General features: G+C 31.8%; 1 protein-coding gene across 1 annotated transcript; it reads left to right on the forward strand.

Moving 5' to 3' along the window:
• The first annotated feature begins 5,654 nt into the window (after positions 1 to 5,654).
• On the forward strand, positions 5,655 to 18,940 carry LOC127702622 (selenoprotein N-like). The gene is made up of 9 exons (XM_052206894.1): positions 5,655 to 6,267; positions 6,906 to 7,028; positions 7,920 to 8,275; positions 9,116 to 9,267; positions 10,869 to 11,065; positions 13,000 to 13,209; positions 14,498 to 14,694; positions 15,363 to 15,461; positions 16,479 to 18,940. Exons 1-9 carry the CDS (start codon positions 5,743 to 5,745, stop codon positions 16,549 to 16,551), a joined length of 1,932 nt encoding a protein of 643 aa, XP_052062854.1. The 5' UTR covers positions 5,655 to 5,742; the 3' UTR covers positions 16,552 to 18,940.
• The last annotated feature ends 4,209 nt before the right edge of the window (positions 18,941 to 23,149 follow it).

Here is a 23,149-nt window from a genome sequence, read left to right on the forward strand (position 1 = left end):
TATCTCAAAAAGAGATAAATTTTGATAAAATTAAGTATTCCTTATTGAATATAATTAGAAAATGAAGTGGGGAAAAACAAAATTTTTTTAAATAGTAATGTTCAATAACTGCTGGTGTCTTTTTCTACATATATTAACAACGCTTCGTAATTTCATTTACTTTTTAAAATAAAGCTGATGCTTTTCAATGTTCTTATTTTTTTTATTTTTTGGCATAAATTTTATATGTAGATGAATCATAGACATTCAGATGAAAGACATTTAAATGTACATATTATGTGTTAACAATAATTCATGTTCCTATATATTAATATACATAAAATAACATATACATGTAATCTTATTGATCCTTTCAATAAACTTATTCTTAGAGATTATCAATTTAACACCGTTCTAAAATCTTCAGTAACTTCAACTGTTTTTTTTTTTCTGTACTAACATCGATTTTGGTTTTGCTTTAAATGTACAGTTATGAGTACTAATGATCATACATCCTGTCGATACTGTATACTTATATTTTGGCATGTACAAGGTCGTGCGTTCTCAGGCTGTTAATGACGTCTTTACACTAAATTCGTTGGGTGTGTACTGATTGATACTTTGGTCTGGGATAACATGATTTATTCATTAATTGTAATTAGCTCTGATCAAGCTTCCAGTAAATGTGAGTACTGATATATCGTTGATTTGTAACTTTTATTTATATTTTTTTTTTTTTGTGCTCCGTACCGATATATTGAATTAATCCATTTGCAACTGACTTTTTCAGTTTACTCTTATAATGTGCTGTTACACCACTGTCCAAGATTAGGGGAGGGCTGAGCGCTCGCAAATATGTTTAACCTTGGCATGTTATTTATGTCCTTGTCCCTAGTCGGGAGCCTGTTATTCAGTGGTTATCGTCGGTTGTCGGTCATATTTGTGTGTTCTTTATTGTGTATATATGAATAATTTAGTTTTGATGTAACGCGTCTTCTGATTGGCTGACGTTGTTTTGTTTATCAGCTCATAGACATATTTTTGTCATGTGACCGTGACGTCATCAACGTTTTTTTATGGTTTACTATGGTTTAAAATGGAATTTAGAATTAAATTATAAGAAATGACTAATATTTTTCTGTCTATTCGAAATAACACAAAAAATGTGGTGCACACTTTAAAATTATTCAGTGTGCACCACATTTTTGATGTTATTTCTTCATAGACAGAAAAAAATATTACAGTCATTCCTTAAATAATGTTTAATTATATTTGTTTTTGATAAATCTGATTGTTTTTCAATTTTCTTATTGTTTGATTTTGTACAAGAGTTGTATTCTGAGAAATAAATATAGTCAAATTATATATTTAAATTAACTATATATTCAGATATTTCTTTTTATATGCATTAAAGTAAATATTATTTGTACAACAGTAATTTGAGAACATGAATATTGAAAATAGAATAATCCTCACAACACGCATATATATGACATAAAAAATTAAAAAAAAAATTTTTTTTTTCATTTTTTTTATCAGTGTTAGTTCATACACTATTTTTATGTTGTACAAACGTTGTTTTTAGTACTTTTTTTTAAATTTCAAAGTCAGTATTTTTTTTTTTATAAAATGTAATAAAACAAAAACCTTCTTATTTAGAATATGTAAAATGCAACAACTTTTGATGTGTATCCTATGAACATGAATTATGCTTCATATTATTCTAGGAATAAAACTTTATAATTTCTTTGTATTATGGTTATGTTTAATTTTTTCAAGTGAGATTTGCATCAACACACACTACATTTTTACAATTATTCCCTCCAGAAAGAGGTGATATTTCTTTTTTCATCGCGTCAGTTGTCCGGCATTTTGTAAATATTTCTTTAAAAACATCTTTCGAAAACACTTTGCCACTATAGGCTGATTCAGTAAACAAAATAAATTAAATTAAACATGGAAGTAAATGCTAATGACTCAGCATATGTCGTCTATCATAATTGGTTTTTTTATTCAAATTTCCTGACAAAATGTTGGCAATCAGATAACATTGTGACTTTTATGTACTTCCATGTACATACAATTTCATTAATTTTTTGTTCTGGGAAAAACTTCGAGAAAAATTTAGATTCTTTTAACATTAAAATTATCATTTTCAATTTTCTATGATAAATAAGTTAAAACAACCATTGCCGTTATAGGATTAAGTCAGTGTTATTAATCCTCCTATAGGTGGCTGTTGTGTCAACCTGTATTTCTTAAATAGCCACCTTTTATTTCTAAAGGTTAGATTTTTTAATACAATATAATTTTCAGCGGATAAGTGGATACATCTGTAAATGTCTGTGGCTGTTTGTCAGTGGTGTGCGAAATTGATGTATTGGATAAATATTTCCTGTCAAAGCATATACACATAAGGACAAATTCTGAATTTGTTAATATCATTGACTAATCAAATAAGGTCTGGTATGTCAAACAGATACATTATATGCCTGGATATCTTGGCAATCCATTTATCCCAACATCCACCTTCCAATAAAATTTACAAATCACAAAACATTAAAATAGCCACTGAACATAACCAGATGACAACTTTTAGACTGACATGTTTATCTGCAAAATTACTCGTGTAAAACATATTTTTGTCATACTATTCACACTTGAAAAAAAAACCACAAAAACCCATAAAAACCTCAATATAGCTACTTGGTAGCGAAAATTACTAATTGGTTGAGTGTTGATTGCTAAACATCCAATGGCCACCTTTAACACAATATATAAATTCTAAAAGATGTGACGCCAGAGATGAAGGGCTGGACACCTAGAGAATAAGGGTACACTGAATACTAGAAAATATGCTTTGCAACAGGCTACCTCCGGATCCCTCGTGATGTTGTTGCAAGACTTCTTTAACGTGCACTCTCCCTACTCAAGACATTTGATTTAACGTCGCCATTCCAATCGGACTTCGCTATAAATTTATACATCCCGCACAACCAAACGAATGTCCAACTTTAGCTAGGGCTTTACTGCCGAAACAGGTAAATCCTGGGGTGACCATACGTAGTTAATGTCAAGGTAAAGCGACACTTAATTGAGTCTTTTTCTTCTGATAGCCATCCTTGTTAAAACAGTTTATTAATATGGTAGTTATAGATATTGATTTCAATAAACCCAATATCCTCCTAAATCTATTTCACAAAAGCGGCAATTTGAAAAAAAAAACATCTTTAAATCTTTACTTAAATTCACAGTTTCAGAGCTCCAGGGGTGTACTTATACGTTCTTACAATAATATGGCTAATTTTACACAGATTATCGGACCCAAGTTTTGAAAGCCTGAAGATTGCAAAAAATGCAAGTGTGTCAGATTTAAAGTTTTAAAATATGTATCCTCAAAATGTAAAACCAATTCATAATATGTAATTTATACTGTATCAGTAGTCAGTGGCATAGCTTCCATATTGAGGCAGTGAGGCAACCGCAACTTCTGACAAAGAAAAAAAAATAGATTAGGATAAAGATGAATAAAATGTACAACCTTTATTCAATTAACGTTATTATGAGCGGAGATGGTTTCAAACATTATACTTCTCTGGCCTTTACACAAGTATTCATCATTATTAGCTTGAAGACAGAACGATATCTTTAGCCCAAAATTGTTTCATTTAACTTTGATAACCAAGGTAGATACAAAAATATATATACGGACAAATAATACTTTGTCAAACCCTGATTCCAACAAGAATTTAGGTTTGAAATTAACGGTGACATTTAGTTGCTTTAACGGTGACATTTAGTTGCTTTAATCCATGTCATTTTAACTCCGATGGGTAGAACTTTGTCTCATTGGCAATCATATCCTATCTCCTTATTAAATAATCATGTTTAATTTTTTATTGACAACATATTTGTTACGTCTGAAGTTTTTTTTTTTCTCACAACAGACAGTCTGTATACGTATGAGAATAAAGTGTGCTCCCCTACTCGCTGAAACATAGAGAGATAAGTTACCAAAGGGACAGGCTGGCGTGTTCCTTTATTCATATGAATCAAGCTTCATATTTCATCCAGTTATAAGATAGCCATTACATGCTTCTTTGCAAAACCTCAAACGTATGAAGCTATAAGATATAGCTTATCTTAAATTTTAACAGCAAGAGACATTTTTAGCAGTGCTTATGACTCCGCTCCGCCAGTAACTCTTGTTTAATCAGGACCTGCCTTGGATTGGTCAAATATATCGGTTTAATGCGCGTTGGGAAATGGCATTATATCATGATAAAAAATACCACATACCTATATTTTTCATAGACAAGACATTTATTTTTTACGAAGTGCTTCGTTGAAATTTTCCATACCTTCTAAAAAAAAAGAGAGAAGAAGAAGAAGAAGAAGAAGAAGAAGAAAAACAGTAATCTTGTATAGAGTACGTACTGGTACATTCCGCAAACGAACGCCCTTTCAGCAAAGGGTTTTCCTCCACACGGGAGAAATTTTATTAGATGACCATATATCTACAACGCAGTCCTAATTGTACACAGGATTAAAATAAAATAAGTAGATACTTATATTCATGATCCTGAAAAATTATATTCTTGCAGTCTCGTAATATTATATTTTGACAAAGAGGATTTGGATACTTTTACATAAATATCAACTGCGTTGAATTTATAAATGGAATCACAAATGTTAATTGCTGCGGGTTTTTTTTTTCTCTTTTTTTTTTTGGGGGGGGGGGGGGGGTAGGCTGACTGGATAGTTCACACAGCGGCACACCATTATTGTCTATGAAAAATCTATGGAATTTTTATCACGAAACAATAGCATTTTCCAATACGTGTTAAATCAATACATTCTAATGAAACTGCTGGTTAAATTCTAATTCTCAGTATTCAAATATAGACAGGTCCCGATCAAAACAAACATAACGGTAGAGAAGTCAAATGCTTGGAAACATCTTTACTGTATATTCTATCATGACAATGAAAAACGCGTTTCATATTTTATCTCCATTTATCTTTTATTTTTTTTTTGTAATGCATTAGTTGGGGCAGTTGTCTCATTGCCTCAAGGGAAGCTACGCAAAGTACTGTCATTGATTGATGTCGCCAAACTTGTAGTGTTTTCAGTAGAGTTTGGTAAGTTACTAAAGTTCTTGTTATCCAAAACCATCACGAAGGGTTGAAATCATCAGCAACTATTATTACTAGCTCGGTCTAGACTGTCTTCCAGTTCTGCAGTGCTTTCTTCATTTGGTGATTTTTGGTTATAATATCGTGATAGATACGGCGGGTTGATTTATTGTTTATCTCTTCTGAAAGTTGTCTACTTAGCATTTTATTAAAAATACGTATATCTCCCTGATCTTTTTATATATAGTTAAGAATCTTAAACAACAAAAACTCCTTATGTTGAATATGTAAAGGCACTACGGCTATCCGTTTAAATAAGATAAATCAGGTCAAAACGTAAAAGATAATTGTTAAAGTAAGAAAATGAGTTGTAAATTGGTTTAATTATATTTGTTTAAGTTGTCTGTATTAGTATTTGATAATACCAAATGTAAAACAATGTTGAATAGATTTCACTACCATTTTATGATGATTTTTTTTTGTGAGGCGTTTGCGGACTTGACAGACATATTTTTTATTTTTTATTAGACGGAAGTAAAATTTAGAAATTCGATACATCCGGATTTTGGCGTATCTATGTTCAACAACGAGGGTCTACGTGACCTGACGCAGTTTTGTTCATTTCGAAATGCCTTCTCCACCGGACAAAGGTGGTACGGGAGAAAACGAAGTGAGAAGGAGAAAGACGAGAAGCCAGAGTAAAACAGAAACCAATAATGGTCAGAGTCAGCTCGATTCTGAGGAAAGAAATGGAACTAATCAGGAAGTAGATGATCAAACTACAGAAAGTCCACCAGCTACATCCGATCCGACCGAACAACAGACCCAACAGCAACAATGGCAGCCACAACCATTTTACCAGGAAGTCCTTGTGGTTCCTCCAAACAGAATTATATTTGCTATTCCAAAATGGGTTGTTTACATAGGAACAGCTATCATTGGCATCATATTTGTAGCTCTTGGTGGGTTTGTTGGAGACAAAATTTACAAAACTTACTTCTTTCCTGGTCAGATGTTACCGAACATGACATTTTCAGCTGTAGGAGATGAAGGATGGGAATTTTTCAAGAAATATGACCGTGATGGGGATCTCAAATTGTCCCTTGATGAATATGAAACTCTATATCATACTCTTATAGCAAGTGGTATTAATGTACGTTATTAAATGAAATATGCACAATTATAGAAAAAAAGGATGAAAAAACATCATAAAAACATTTTATTACTGCTAAATAGATATGAAATCACACCACACATGTCAAATACATTTTGCTCATTGTTGATTTGACTGTGACATGTAGCTCAGTGCCGAATTGACCATAGGGACTTGACTACAGGTCAAATATGTAACCATTAATAGCCTACACACATTTAGATAAAGTATATCCTATTTTCTGCATTGGTTTTGGATAGAAGGGTATGCATTTTTTTAATGCATGTAGACAATGAACATCAACGACTATAGATTTGACCTGCAGTCAGTTTTGCTAGGTTCAGGAATGTTAACATACAGGTCGGTGCATAAAATTGAAACCATAACAGGAAACTAATAATTTACATTAAGATATACATGTATATAAGGCATTTGTAAAGATGGGTTTTAAGCAATACTAAGGGCATAGAGGAGCCACCAAAAGCAGAAATAAATTTTTCAAAGAATAACACAAATACAATGAAAATTAGTAATTCATAAAACCTTCATGTTCATTTGTATGAATATATATGATAAATATACACAAATAACCATCAGATGCAGACTTTACTACAATTTTATTATAATTTATTTTATAGGTAACAACTGATCTTCAGTATAAGGCAGATTATACTGTAGGCAAAGATGAGCAGACCATAACAATGCAGGCCTACTTCCAACCTCTACTGCTGGAAACCATGAACACCAATCTTAGTGATCCAGTATGTCATTCTATACTACTAGAAATCAGAAATATATCTGATATTTCAGGGTTCACAGGGACTTTAAGTATTAACATGATTAAGCCCTATGTTTTTAACCATGGCTATCTTTTGCATATTATTAGTCAATGATAAATACACTACTATCATGACTATTCTTACTATTATATACTGACTGTCAACATGTTTATAATTTAGCCAAATCAGTACAAAAATAATCTCAAACTATTCATTATTTCAATATTTGAACAATAGCATGTAACGGAAGAAAAGCTTTTAAACTTGTGAACGGTGCTTTCCAGCATTTTTATTCCCCACACTAGTGACTACAAAGTGATTGGTTTACAGTGTTTTACCTGTCCTTCATTCAGTCCGTCAGTCATTTTGGTGAACATACTAATGATGGTGAACTAATGAACAACAGCTATTCTAACTAATCCGCTAAGCTCGGCCCACTCTGGCTCACATAAACATAGTATTGACTAGTATTAACCATGTTAACCACAGCTATACTGACTCGTGCAAGAGTGCTTTTCCCACAATAAATTATTTTAACTCTACATGTTTGTCATTTATGTCGAAATAAAGAATTTTAATTATCAAAGAACATTCAGAAATTTTTTAAGAAAGTATAATTATTTTGAATATTTGTACCAAATGTTCATTATATATTCTATCAGTATGAAGCATATTTAAACAGGTTAAATTAAACCTTATTTTGTGCCTGTACCAAGTCAGGCTATTTGCACAATAGGTTATTTTGTTATTTGTCTTTAAAAAGTTTGTTGTACATCTTTTTTTATATCGTGTATTTAACAGTTAAAATATTTTTGTTAACCTCCGACATTAATTTCCTGTCATCTTTTTTTCATTGTTTGTATAATATTTCAGTCGGAACAGATTGATTCATTAAAAGGCCTTCAGGAATGGAAAACCCCAAATAAGGAGACGACAGACTTTGGAGTGACACAGTTCAAAGGATTCTTACCGCCAAATAACTCCTTTATTGACGAACCAGGAAAAGTTTACCAAATTTGGAACATTAATAGTACCAGCCTTCCAGACATCCCAAGTCATAGGTCCAGTAATAAGTGGCTACCACCTAGAGTCGAGGATGAATTAGTTGTGATACACCAACTTCTGACCATGTTCCATCCCCGTCCATTTCTAAGGTCTAGATTTCCACCACAAGGGGGCGTGGCAAGTGTCCGGGCATACAACAAGGAATATCTAGATATAAGTTTCAGGTATATTTTTCAACAAGAAAAGCGAAACAAAAAGTAAATCACACAAGTCACACAAGTGGAGTTCAGTTTGTAGATATTAAAGAGATAGTATCTACAAAAAATAATTTTTGAGGTGAAAACTGAAATTCATGTACAGTTGTATACATGTACATGTATGTGGTAATTTTATAGATCAATATGAATGAAAACATATGTTTCATGTCATTTTCTACTCTCATGAAAGTATTTAAGAGCAGAGAACATTTGTTAGACCAAAGCTCATTATGTAAGATTGCACATTATATCAGCTGAAAAAATTATTTAATTATGCAGGAGTTCCTAACTTCCTACATGTAGATTGTAGCGGTTTCATTTTGGAGGTTGAAAAAGTGGTATGGGACTTTTTTTATAGGCATCTGCCTTATATTTCTCACAGATGAGTTGAGCAAATTGGATGATTTCAACAGATGTCCACTTAAAATATATAATTGACCTCTTTTCCATTTTTTACCACCTCACCCTGATGAAAAACCTATGGTTCCTTGCAATTGACATTGACATTACCAATAAGCTGATATTTCATGCAGACAATGGAAATTTTGATTCCATACATGCCTTTCTTTCTGAGATAGTTGCATGGCTTATGTGCGTAAAGACTTGGAGAAAAGGACAATATACTTTTCATTCAATTACAGTTTTTCACAAAAAAATGTTACGACAATAATTGATCGTAAAGTAATACTGAAATGTTCATAACTTGCAAGTATTTTCTCGTAAGAATTTTTGTGAGATGAGTCACTGAACTACCGTATTAATGTGTTAGGTAACTGTAAATTGTATTTTTTATTTTTTCGGCTTTAGATTACATGCTGAGTTCCAATTAAGTGAACCACCAAACAATCCCATGTGGTTTACACCAGCACAGTTTACTGGGAACCTCATCATCTCAAGGGATTACAAGAAAATCATATACTTTCATATGTATGTCCCTACAGATAAAAAACTGAATGTGGGTGAGTAATCAGATACTAATGGCAAGCTCCTAGGAAACCACATTTTACAAGTTGATTATTTACATTTATCAGGGGTTAAAAAAATTTGTTACAGCTCACTAGCCCAGGACTTATTGGTAGCAGGATTTTACTAGCCCTGTTGAAAGAGCTGCTAGCCCATCAAAACTGACCTGCTAGCCCGAGTACACCTTACAAATTTAGAGTGGGTGTCCCTTGTTTTGAATGCGGCATTATACACGGTATTTGATAAAATAAATCAAATAAATTTTTGTTTTATTAATTATAACAAGGATCTCTAGACATCTTTTTGGATATCCCTTGTACTATGGGTTGTTAAATATTTTCAGGCACAGAAAACATGTTCATTGATCTTGTCATGTGAAACCAGTGGTTCAATTCGTATATTTGTTGTTCTCACATATGCATACAAAGCAGACTTTTTATCAGCGTGATCAGGAAAATAACGGCAATATTCACAAAACATCATCTCTTGTTTATCATCAGTAACAGTCGACCTTGCCCATGGGGAATCTTTCTGTCCATGACACTATAAATGTTTTTTTCCGCTTTTCCTGGTCGTATTTGGCATTTTTTGGGATAAATTTTCAGCCTCATTACCCCCTTCATCTACCGTTTTTCGTTTTGAAACTGACAAAGTTTCTATGGTGGCCGTACTAAAATGTTTAGAAATAATTTGTGCATGGTTTCAAGCTCAAATTAACAGCTGTCCGACAAGACAGGTCAATATCGATCATTACATCATACACCCAAGTACCATTAATTGAAAATCTCGTCATAAGCAATGTACAATACCCCCTGTACTGAGAAATTGATATTGAAAGTACGTGAATTGCGATCAATACATGATACCGGTCCACCCAGAGTTAGTTGTTCTATTTTTAAAACATGTACAAAATCGGTTCAAATTCTTGAAATCCCGGATGACGTACGTAATTGAATCTGATTGGCTAAGATAGAATAGTGATGAGGGGATTTTCCACTTACTATTTTGGAAATGCCAAGAATTGTTTGTTACTAGTCCGTCGGGCATATTCGGTTACAAGTTTTAATTGCCCGAAGTGTAAAAGTCTAGTCCCGGGCGTCGGCTAGTGGATTTTTTAACCCCTGATTTATACTAGAAACCAGGACTAAAAACAACTATAATTATGATAATAACATTACATATATGTTTCATGCAGATTCATTATTTATAATGGCAGGCAGCTATCACATGGGATTTTTCACCGTTTTTTAAGTAATTTTTTTTTGTTCTATGACAAACATGCGAACCAATTTTTTCAAAAAAACCTATGGAATGCTTGATTTAACTAGCAATTTCCTAATTTTAGCATCAAAATGCTATAATAAGAAGTGAATGCTTCCTGTTTGTAGTTTCATAGGGTTCATTGACCCTGCAAATCATTGCACATATTTTTATTATGATGTGCTTCCACAACGGTTAATCAAGATTTTGTTTTCTTTATTTTAAAATAATTAGACTATGGATACAAAAATATCTATTTTTGTCATTTAAAAACTTCTGTTTCTGTTTATGTCAAATCATAATTACTTAATATATATATATATTAAAAAAATTTCAGACATGGAATGGATAAATGATGTTCAGACAGCAGCCGCAATGCAGGTAGACATTGGATTCATGCCACAAATGGAGATGAATATGGTCAGCAAGTCAAAAGATTTGGAAAAGACAGTTAAAGGAATTAAATGGACCAAAGAAATTACTGAATTTGATGTTAAAAGGAAAATCGAGATCAAGATGTATCCATTTAAAGAGGTATATTATTGTACTTTGCCCATGTTTTAAAGTGAAACTGAGATGTATAGTGATCATAATATTGTTTGTTAACCTCTTCATTAGCTATTTGAATGCCATTCTTACTATAGCCCTTTCCAGAAACTAATTTCCAGAATTACAAATTTTACTCTAAAATTATATTTTTAAGTTGATTGGCTCCCTTTTCAGGAAGTAGAACTGCTTTGTGGCACTGAAGCTCATTGAAGAGTTACCAATTGGCAGTTTTTAATCCCTGTTGATTTAAAGATTATATTTGGTTAATATAAATATAAAAAAAATAATGGTAATTTGTGTTCCAACATACTCATAATCAAACTCGATTATCAAGTTGAAAATATTTGTAAATTAAAGTAACATATTGTTTTCTATTTTACTTCTCACCATTGCTCTGCACTGCAGTGAGCCAGTATTTATACTAGTATATTTCCCAACAAGGGAACTAATTTGTATAAATTTGTAATTTAAAAATCAAGATTCAGGCTTTCAGAAGTCAGTTTCTGGAAAATTCTATACTAGTGAGTTCAATGAAACATTAAGATAATCTGTAAAACACAATGACACATCCTTTTTTTATCTGAATGATTAAGTTCTTGTTTCCTGTTGTAAAAGATGGACCTTGTCAAATTCATTTAATTTCATTTGAGGGCGAATTTCATAATGAACTATAGTTGCTAACTTTTAGTCATTTGGTCTTTGGTGGAAAGTTGTCTCATTGGCAATCATACCACATCATCTTATTTTTTTATCATGATTTCTGCTCACAACTATGCTAATGTACTGATCATTTTAGAATGTAACTGAATTTGATCTAAACTCTATAGGTCATCATGACTGATTGCAGGATTATTCTTACCATTTCAACCCCAAATTTAAAGGTCTTTTTGGGGGAAAATTTTGTATAGCATCAATATTGATACATTGATATGGTTGTTTGAATCCTGCTAAAAATAACATAATGCTACCTGTTTAACCTAAACCTTCAGGAATCCTTAATCCTTTTTAATACTGTGGATACATTTAATTTCATGGATATCAACTTTCATGGATTGAGGAAAAATGGATATTTGATTTTGTGGTTTTGTGGTATTGTCAAATAGAAATAAGAAGATGTGGTATGAGTGCCAATGAGATAACTTTCCATCCAAGTCACAATGTATAAAAAGTAAACAATTATAGGTCAAAGTACGGCCTTCAACACGGAGCCTTGGCTCACACGGAACAGCAAGGTATAAAGGGCCCGGAAATGACTAGTGTAAAACAATTCAAACAGGAAAACCAACGGTCTAATCTATATAAAAAATGAGAAACTAGAAACACTTAAGAACCACATCAACAAACGACAGCCACTGAACAACAGGTTCCTGACTTGGACAGGTGCAAACAAATGCAGCAGGTTTAAACGTTTCAACAGGCGCCTTCACCCTAACCTGAAATAGTAGTGTAACATTACAACATAGAAAGACACACTATAGACTGCATACAAGCAAATAGAAAATTTGCACTTCGTTTCAAATTTTAATTCATAGTTTACCATTACCACCGAAATCAACAAAAAAAAATGTATCCCACGAAAAATAATGAATCCACAGGTATCAAATCTTTATCAGCACATCGTGTGAATGTTATTTAGAAATTTAAATGTGCCAAACCAAACAATTTTTATATTCAAGCAAAAATCTTCATTTCTGCAGGGTTTGTTTAAGGCAGGTTCCACTGTTTTTTTCTTATTGGAAAATAATTAATGTTGCTATAATAAAGATATTTTTACTTTTTACAGAAAAATTAAAGGAAAAAGATTATCATTAAAAGAAAATTTTGATTGGCCTTCAAATACATTGGTTCAAAAATGTCAACAACTAAAACTTTTATGGTTTGATAAGCTATTCCTAATTTTATTTTTGTTTTGCTTGTAGGTGCCATACTTCAATTTCACTGACTCCTTTGAAAGAGCACAAAAGGAAGATAAACTAGTGCACTCTATTTTACTTTGGGGTGCGCTAGATGATCAGAGTTGCTGAGGTTCGGGGCGGACACTCAGGGATACTTCCCTGGAGAGTCCGCCCGTTGTAGCTCTCCTTAAAGAGAGCTATATCAGTAACTGGGCACTTGTTGCTGATTTGCAGGTAATGAAATATGCTGTGAAATTCAGTAACAAAACATTTGGGGTATGCAATAAAAAAAAATGCCACTGGCTTGGTAGCTATATCTTCTAAGCCTAAAATCTACATTTGAGTTTAAACAACACAGAACAGTGACAGAGAGGCAGAAGATACCAATGGGTTATTCAAGCTCATAAATCTAAGCCAAACTGACTACACCATTTTAAAATAACGAACACAAACAACCAAAAGACAACAGTCTACAAAACACAGCAATTAGGCCGTTAGTTTTCTCGTTTGAATTGTTTTACATTGTCATTTCTGGGCCTTTTATAGCTGACTGTGCGGTATGGGCTTTGCTCATTGTTGAAGGCCGTACGGTGATTTATAGTTGTTAATTTCTGTGTCATTTGGTCTCTTGTGGAGAGTTGTCTCATTGGCAATCATACCACATCTTCTTTTTTTATATAAAAAACTATTTAAAAGGTGAACGTTCTTTAGATCATATCCATGCTAATGTCAAGCAATTTATTAGCAATATATGTACTCAAATGTACAAGTTACATAATGATGTGTATAACCATACTTGTCAAGAAAACTATTTTATTAGAAATTACATGTAAATATGTGCATGTTCTAAAAATAATTGCAAGTTCAACTACAATTATGAACAAAGGAAGATAACTCAAATTCAATATATATATCTTTTATTTTTTATTTGAGGGTTCATTAGCACTTCAATTTTATGGTTTTATGGAGATGTAAGTTGCATCCAAAAGATATATGCAAAACTTAAGTCCTATATTATTATACTTGATGTTAAGATTCAAATTTGTATTGGTTATAACAAAGGTAACATACTGCTCTACATGCATGGCTCAGCAGAAAACAATTTTTAAATGTTACCCTCTAGTATTAACTAATAAAAAACTTGCAAACCAAAAATCAATAATCTAAAATATGATAGTAACAGATCCTTGAAAAAAAATAATAATATATAGTTGAGAGGGTGATAAAGCAGATTGCTTTTTCTCATACAAACAATGTTTTAAGTTTTTTGCAGGGTTTCAATCTGCTCTACCAAAAAAAATGTCAAAAGCACTTCATTCTTTCGGTGTGAAAAGTGTTTTATTAAAATGATATGCATTCCAATCAGAAGATAACATTATAAGAAAATACGGTGCTTTTACTTATAGACAAATTTAGTATCGTATTGCAGCACCATTGCTTTAATGATATAATAAGAAATATTGTTTGTGATGAAAAATATGATAAATATACATATATAATAATATTTATTCATGATTGACAGGAACTTGAGAAAGATCCTCATCAGCCAGTGTACAGTAAAACAGCCAGTCATTTCTTACAGAATTATAAATTCCCAGTCATGATGTATCTGGCATTAAAAAATGGTACCATCGTACACAGGGTCAATGCTAATGATTTCATGCACTCACCAGAGGGTGAATACAGTGTATCAATGATGGACTCTTTTTGGCAGCTATTGTAAGTATGACGAGATGACTAGACTTTTAATGAATTTTACTAGGTTTTTATGTCCGAAATTTGTAAAAAACTAAAATTTTCAAAGAAAAAGGAGATGTAGTATGATTGCCAATGAGAACTATCCACCAGAGACCAAATGACGAGGTTGTGGGTGGATTTTGGAAGCCCTCTCAAACCTTTCTTTACCCATTTTAATGAAACAGCTATGTGGACAGTAACTACTGTAAATTCAGAAATTATTGCGAGCATTTATTATTGCAATTTTGAAGAATAAACGAAAATACAAGATTAATTATTGCGATTTCAGGAAAATTTCCATACAGATGTATGTTTCAAATATCAAAATGCGAGTTCTTATTTTTGCGATACTCACACAGTCGCATTATTCGCATTAATAAAAACCTCGCAATAATTTCTGAATTTACAGTAACAATGAGACAGTTTTAAACACATTTGCACACAGAAATCATGAATGTTGATTTTTTTGATTCAGAAATTCATGATTAACCTTTTAACATGAAACTCTTCACATTTCATTTATTTATTGGATGATTAGTGGATTTTTCTCCTAATGTTAGCACAAAAATTATTTATCTATTGTACATTACAATTTCTGGCACTGAAATAAAAGCAGAAAGAATAAGCAATTGTTATTTATTCTTTGGCAGGTATGGAGATGAAGGGTTGATACCTACAAGGAAAGTAACAACACAACGTCCAGAACTGTTCCGTGAGAAGAGGTTAGAAAAAAGAGAAGAAATCCCACCGTAAGTTGACGAGTATTACTGTTGTGATTCATTTATTTTTGTATGTACCAATTTTCATGGATTGAGGAAAAAATGTATTTCCGTGGGTATGTGGTTTTGCAAAAGTCTGTTTACAAGTCTATATATGTTATTGCGTGGGCGGGAATTTGCCCCAAAGTTGGTCATCAGGTGCAAAAAGTGTCGTTTTTGACGATTTTTCGTCCTTTTTCTTGACCCCAAAGACCGAGGGATGCTGATATAGGTATCCAGCTGTAGTCTGCATGTACAGTGGACCCTAGTAAACACATTAACCCCAACAGTTCTTAGGTTGGAGTGAAATTGATCTGGGAACACCAGTCTAAAGAAGGTCATTTGGACAAAAAATACGGAATTTCACAATTTTTTCTGATTTTGGACTTCAACTGGACCTGAAACCGGAAGTAGTCGTTTCCTCTGCGTATTTCAATAAAACTTAAGATCAGTAGATATATGCCTGCGGGTTTACACTATTTTTGAAAGTTTTAGGCCTCTGAACTTCCTGTGTAAGACACAGGAGGGAAGCCCACTCCTCCAGAAAAACCAGTTTTATCCGATTTCAATTTTCCAAGTTCGTATTTGAGCTCAAAATGCAACTTAAACATGAGAAACATGACAATAGATAGCCTCAGGTTGAGGGAACATGCATCAATTTTGAAATAAGTATCATAAAGTTGACCTCTAAAAGTATGGAGAGCCATTGGAGCCAAATAACGGTGGTTTGGGTCATCTCAGCATGGTAAGGGTTAAAAAAAGAGTCTGATACTGTGGATTTATTTGTTTTTGTTGGGTACCAATGTTTGTGGACTTGATGTCCTGGTTTTTTGAAAATTCTGCGAACAAGCCTTAAGGAATTTGAATTTCTTTGGACTTTTGAATTTGTGGTTCATGTTTACCCATAACATCCCCAAATATTAGTACCGGTACCTCATGAATAAAAATGAAACCATAGTAGTTAAAATAGAGTTCTCAATTTTAATATTTTGTTTTGTATCTTTTCAGGGAACATACAAATGAAGAGAAATATTTACAATTTTTAAAGGAGGGAGTAAGAAGAGCTCAGAATTATTTGTAACCATGACAGGTCTTAGTTAGAGGAATGCTGTGATAATCATGTGTTAAAAGAATAAACATTGCAATAACCATACATTCCAACCTTTCATTTACATTCCATGCAAATATGAAGTTTTTAGATTTTTGATATGTTAAAGAATCATGAAATATATGCTGTATAAGAGTTTCATATAGCATCAGAAGAGATTTAGTTTAAAGGTGTATGATGTTATGACCAAAAATTTTGATCTCAATGAATTTCAAGAAGTATATTTGCTACAATTCATGCATACATTCACCTTTATCTAAGTGTATACTGCAGATAGCTCCAATGTTTTCATATATTTAGAAAATTTTGATTAATTGAAGCAGAATTTATCATTACCTGATTACTGTAAATAGAAAATCATGAATTTATTCCTATTTTCATGTTGCCAAATATCTAAACAAAACTACTAGTTATTGTCAAGAATTTGCAGAAAATGATTTTTGTTGAACATTTGACAAACGTGTGATAAATGGTTGTGTTTTTAGGAAATGCTATCAAAGTATAAAATGTGAGTTTTTATTTTTGCGAATTGCAACACCTTTTGCAAGCAATTTTTGCAAAAATTAAAGCATCCCAAAAATTTCAGAATTTACGGTATTTGATTATTTCTAGAAAAACAGAAGATCAATGTAATTTTATATATAGATTGTTAATTTGTTTGTTGTCATGGCAACTATAGATACCTAAATAAAGGCAGTATTTAAATAGCTTAAATACTTATTGGTTGATGATCATTTTACAGAATATTAGAGTTAACTAATGTGTGTCAAGGATGAATCACTTGCATAATATTCATTGGTTAAATTTGTCCGTAGTGTTAATGACTAATTTTTAATTTTTACTTTTTGTGGTCTTATACCTACTAAATTTGAAATTCTTTTAATTTCTTTGAAAGAAATTGTACCGATTGAAAATCAATTGAAAAAAACATTATATTTATCATTTTTCACAAAATAATATTTTATATAAAAATACCCTCTGTCTTTTTTCATTTTGAATGGCAAAATTTTAATCATGTTTATGATTATCATGTAAAAATGAAGTAAATGTATGCATACAGGTTTTTGATCATGAAATCCTATTTGAACCATTTGTGATATCTAATTGTTAGAGGTGTACATTTGTTATCAAATATTTATAAAATGTTAATGATTCTCTTTTTGAGGCAATTATTCAAAATCATTTATTTTTTATACATTGTAGCATTGTATTATGTCATTTATACCTTATAATTAAGGTATAGAAGAAATTTTCTTGATGTATAATTTTGTTATGTAAATGTGTTTGATGTTTTTGTAATAGAAAAAAGTGTGTGCAGTTTTAAACCATTATTTTTACATTAGTCTTTTTAGGTGTTTGTAAGTGTGTTGGTTGTTAGTGTGGTTTGTCAAATATTATGGTAATTACTGCTAGCCTTTTGATGCATAATATTTTTATCTTATCACTACTTAGATCAGTAAGGAAATAATAGTTACTTTGACAACTTCTTGTTTGGGTCAAGTGTCGTAAAACCAAAGGTCATCAGTAATGGGCTGAGGGAGGAAAAAGTTTAGAAAGAGAACATTTTGAGATTTTTATAGTTTATGGTCCAAATTTTTTAATTAACATGTCTCTATGAAAATTTCTATACACAATACATTGTTTAAACAGGGCCCCAGAAAGCTTCATCTGGTTTGTGATGTCGTGAAAAAGTTGTGAAATTTCGGAACCTATCCAGATCAGAATAAATAGAAATGATGTGTATGAATATCACTTCAAATAATTGTGTGCCTTAAGAATTATTAGCAAACTTTCTCTCATATCAGTGCAATGAAAAATAATCTAGTATTTATTTTAACAAGTCTTTTTTAAATTTGCTTATTAAAAAGTAAACTTTGTCTTTTTTGAAAAAAAAAAAAATCTGATGAATTTTGAATGAACTGGATTATAAATATCAGTCTAAAACTTGGACTTCGGTTGTGTTTCAAGTATATTTCTTCTTTTAAGAGTTGAGACTTGAGCTAAGTGAAATAAAAGCAATTATTCTATAAAAAAATACCTTCGTAATTGCTCAAAATACCTCACAATCATTCATTGTCAATCAAATTTACTTAGTTTTATACATATCATCAAATCAATTTATATCTGCTTTGTGTTTTTGTACTAACATTTTATTTATGTTGTTTTAATTATTATTTTCAGTTGATTCATCTTCGCATGTAGTTTTATGTATTAATATTATACATGTAATGAAGGTCACATGTCAAAGTAGGTCACTACCAAATGGGACTTGATGTAATGTGTGTATTTTTACATTTAAATAAATTTGATGATGAATTTTCTGTTAATGTAATGTAATAAACAATGTGTTTTTAAGATTCAATTTTGTTTTAATTATATATGCCAAAATAATTTACATGTAATAATGAATTAAGGATGTTCGCTACTCTGTTTCAAAATAACAAGCTTTTTAAAAGACTGTTATAAATTGATAGTATATAAATAACTGAGCTTAAAAATCTGAAAAAAATAATAGGTCAGTGTCCTTGTTTTTGAGATAAAAGCAATTGAAAATTTGGCGGGAAATAATTCTCTCTAGATTTTTCATACATTTAACATTAGCACCTTTTTTCTTTCAAAAACTATGAAAAACTAACAAGGATTTAATAAAATTTTCAAAAATGGCTTTTTAAACTATATGTAATAAAATTATGAAAAGAAAAGTAGGGGTTAGTGGGCAAAATTTTTAATGGCACCACATGGATAAAACTAGAGGATTCCGAATATCTGACAAAACTTCAAAAACAAGAGTAGCGAACATCCTTAATTGAGATGCAGGTCAACAAAACAACATTTTTAAAAGAATGAAATGCATCTACAGGTCAACACAGGGTCTTAAAAAATGGCTGTGTGTCAAGCTCTAAATTACCTTGCTGGGGAACCATAACTCTAAGGTTCTTTTGATATTTATTGACAATTTGTGGATTATGGTCCGCAAATTGTCCAAAAATATCATAAGGACCTAAGAGCTACTGTTTCACAGCTATAAATTGCCCAGAGTGTAGAAAAGACTGCTGTTTGAAAGAATTGCCACCCACACCAAAATGACCAAATAATTAAGAATGATATAACAAAAAATGATGTTTCTTTTTTTTGTCCCCCGCACAACACGTTGCGAGGGACATGGAAATACTGGCGTCCGTCCGTCCAGTCTTATTAATTAGCGCTCTAACCTGTACAATTCTTACCAGTTTTTTATGAAACTTATATCATAGGTTCATATCAGCAATGTCCTGGACCAGTTCAAAAATCAGTGCCGATCAATAATTTTTAAAAGAGTTATGCTCCTTGGAAACATTAATTTTATGGAAAATTGCATCGTTAGTCCTCTCATATGTACAATTCTTGCCAGTATTTTATGAAACTTATATCATAGGTTTATATTAGCAATGTCTTGGACGAGTCGAAAATCAATGCTGATCAAGTATTTTTAAAAGAGTTATGCCCCTTGGAAATATTAATTTTATGGCAAATTGCATCATTAGCACTGTCATGTGTTCAAGTCTTGCCAGATTTTTATGAAACTTATATCATAGGTTTATATCAGCCATGTCTTGGACGAGTTCGAAAATCAGTGCCCATCAATTTTTTTTAAAAGAGTTTTGCCCCTTGGAAATATTAATTATACGGAAAATTGCCTTATGACCGCTCTTATGTGTACAATTCTTGCTAGATTTTTATACGACCGCAAAAAATTTTTTGCGTCATATAATGCTATCATGTCGTCGTCTGCGTAGTCCGAAGACGCATTTTGTTTCCCGACAATAACTTAAGTTTAAGTGTATGGATCTCTATGAAATTTTACCATAAGGTTCAATACCACAAAAGGAAGGTTGGGATTGAATTTGGGGGTTATTGGACCAACAGTTAAGGAATTAGGGGCCAAAAATAAGCATTTTTGTAACGTTTAGACAATAACTTGAATGTGTGTTAGTGTATGGATCTCTCTGAAATTGTACCACAAGGTTCCATATCACAAAGGGAATGCTGGGATTGATTTTGGTGGTAATTGCCTCAAAATTTTAGGAATTTAGTGGCAAAAAACAAGCATTTTTCTAGTTTCATGACAATAACTTGTGAGTAAGTGTATGGATCTTTCTAAAATTGTACTACAAGGTTCCATATCAGAAAGGGAAAGCTGGAATTGAGTTTGAGGGTAATTGCCCAAAACGTTTAGGAATAAGGGGCCAAAAATAAGCATTTTTCTAGTTTCCAGACATATAATTATTACTTGTGTTCAAGTGTATGGATCTCTCTGAAATTGTACTGCAAGGTACCATACCACAAAGGGAAGGCTGGGATTGGGTTTGGGGCTAATTGCCTCAAAATTTTAGGAATTGGGGGCCAAAAAGGGGCAAAAAAACAAGATTTTTCTAGTTTCAGGACAATAACTTGTGTGTAAATGTATGGATCTTTATGAAATTGTACTACAAGGTTCCATATCACAAAGGGAAAGCTGAGTTTGAGTTTGGGGGTAATTGCCCTAAACATCTAGGAATTTGGGCCAAAAAACAAGCATTTTTACAGTTTCCAGACAATAACTTGTGTTCAAGTGTATGCATCTCTCTGAAATTGTACTGCAAGGTACCATACCACACATGGAAGGCTGGGATTGAGTTTAGGGTGATGAATGATAAGGGGGTTCAAAAAATTGGGGGGGGGGGGGATTTTTTTCCTTTTTTTTTTCTTTAAAATTTTCCATTTTAAGTTGGTTATTTTTGATTTATATATAAAAGCAAATAATAATGATATGGTTTGATTTCATCAAAAATTGAAATATTGGGGTTCTTCGATATGCTGAATCTAACCGTGTATTTAGATTCTTAATTTTTGGTCCCGTTTTCAAATTGGTCTACATTAAGGTCCATAGGGTCCAAAATTAAACTTAGTTTGATTTTATCAAAAATTGAATTCTTGGGGTTCTTTGATATCTAACCGTGTATGTATTTAGATTTTGGATATTGGACCATAATAGGTAAATTAAAATTTTTTAAGTTCTTAGACCACATTCATTCTGTGTCAGAAACCTATGCTGTGTCAAATATTTAATCACAATCCAAATTCAGAGCTGTATCAAGCTTGAATGTTGTGTCCATACTTGCCCCAACTGTTCAGGGTTCGACCTCTGCGGTCGTATCAAGCTGCGCCCAGCGGAGCATTTTATTATGAAATTTATATTAAAGGTTTATATCATCATGTACTTGAAGAGTTAAAAAATCAGTGCCAATCAATTATTTTTAAAAGAGTTATACCCTTGAAAATATTGATCATTTGGAAAATTGCATTGTTATCGCTCTCATGTGTTCAATTCTTGCCAGAGTTTTATGAAACTTACATCGTAGGTTTATATCATCAAAGTCTTTGACACTTTCGAAAATAAGTTCTGATCAAATATTTTTAACGAGTTATGCCCCTTGGAAATATAAATAATAATGGAAATCACATTGCATTTTTGAGACAGACACATGCAAATGTGGCATGACTTAACTCATATAGAACATCAATAAAGATGCACCATTTTTCAAAATTTTCTTCGTCCAGATTTTGTTAATAGTATAGATTTAAAAGGGCAAAGACGTGATTATAAAAAAATTGCTAAAATATTTGAAAATCCATAAACTTAAAACAAATGTTGAAAGGCTTGGGAAGCCTGAAAGGGGAAAAAATATTCAGACAATGTATCATCTGTTTCCTGTATTGCTGTTTTATATGAATAAAAGGAGATGTGACTGCTACCCAATGACAATAATCAAATTTTATTAGTTATTGATAAAATAATGGCTTTGTGACATCAAAGTTGTTTGATCATGTCTGAATGATTTACTGTCCAGTGAAAAGTATCACATGCATATTCAGGAAAAGAATAACTTTGAATTAAAATTACAATTGTACCTTTATTGAAATCAGTCAAATAATATGATTTTATTTTACAACCTGTAATTTAAAAAATACAGGTGTAAAATAAACATTTAAATCCTTCTATACTAAACAGGAAAATTGTCTTGATGCTCTGCTTTAATATGAGTGAAAGCTAATTATATTCAAATTTCAGTTCATCTAGCTTTCCTCATGTTGCAATTTTTCAGAACTCCCTCAGAAATTTTAAGTTTAAATTGATATTAAATGCAGGAAAAGGCTTATGTCAGATCAATTCATAGACCACTTAAAAAGAATTTTCTTATATATCCCTGAGAAACTTTTTCAGCATTCTTTGAAATCTATGCATTTGGAATAAACGACCAGAAAAGATTGACTGATTTGTCTATCGATGGCTGATCAACGATCAAAAGCAAATATAACCTGCATATAAAGAGCACAACATGTTTATGAGATATTTATATATTTGCCATGCTGTTTACTTGACAGACATTTTTTTGTACTTGACTGACTAGCTGTGTACTTTACAGACTTGTTTTGTACTTGACACACATGATTTGTACTTGACATACATGTTTTGTACCTGACAGACATGATTTGTACTGGACAGACATGTTTTGTACTTGACAGACATGATTTGTACTTAACACACATG

This window comes from Mytilus californianus, unplaced genomic scaffold, assembly GCF_021869535.1.
Source record: "Mytilus californianus isolate M0D057914Y unplaced genomic scaffold, xbMytCali1.0.p SCAF_5, whole genome shotgun sequence".
Classification (NCBI taxonomy): domain Eukaryota; kingdom Metazoa; phylum Mollusca; class Bivalvia; order Mytilida; family Mytilidae; genus Mytilus; species Mytilus californianus.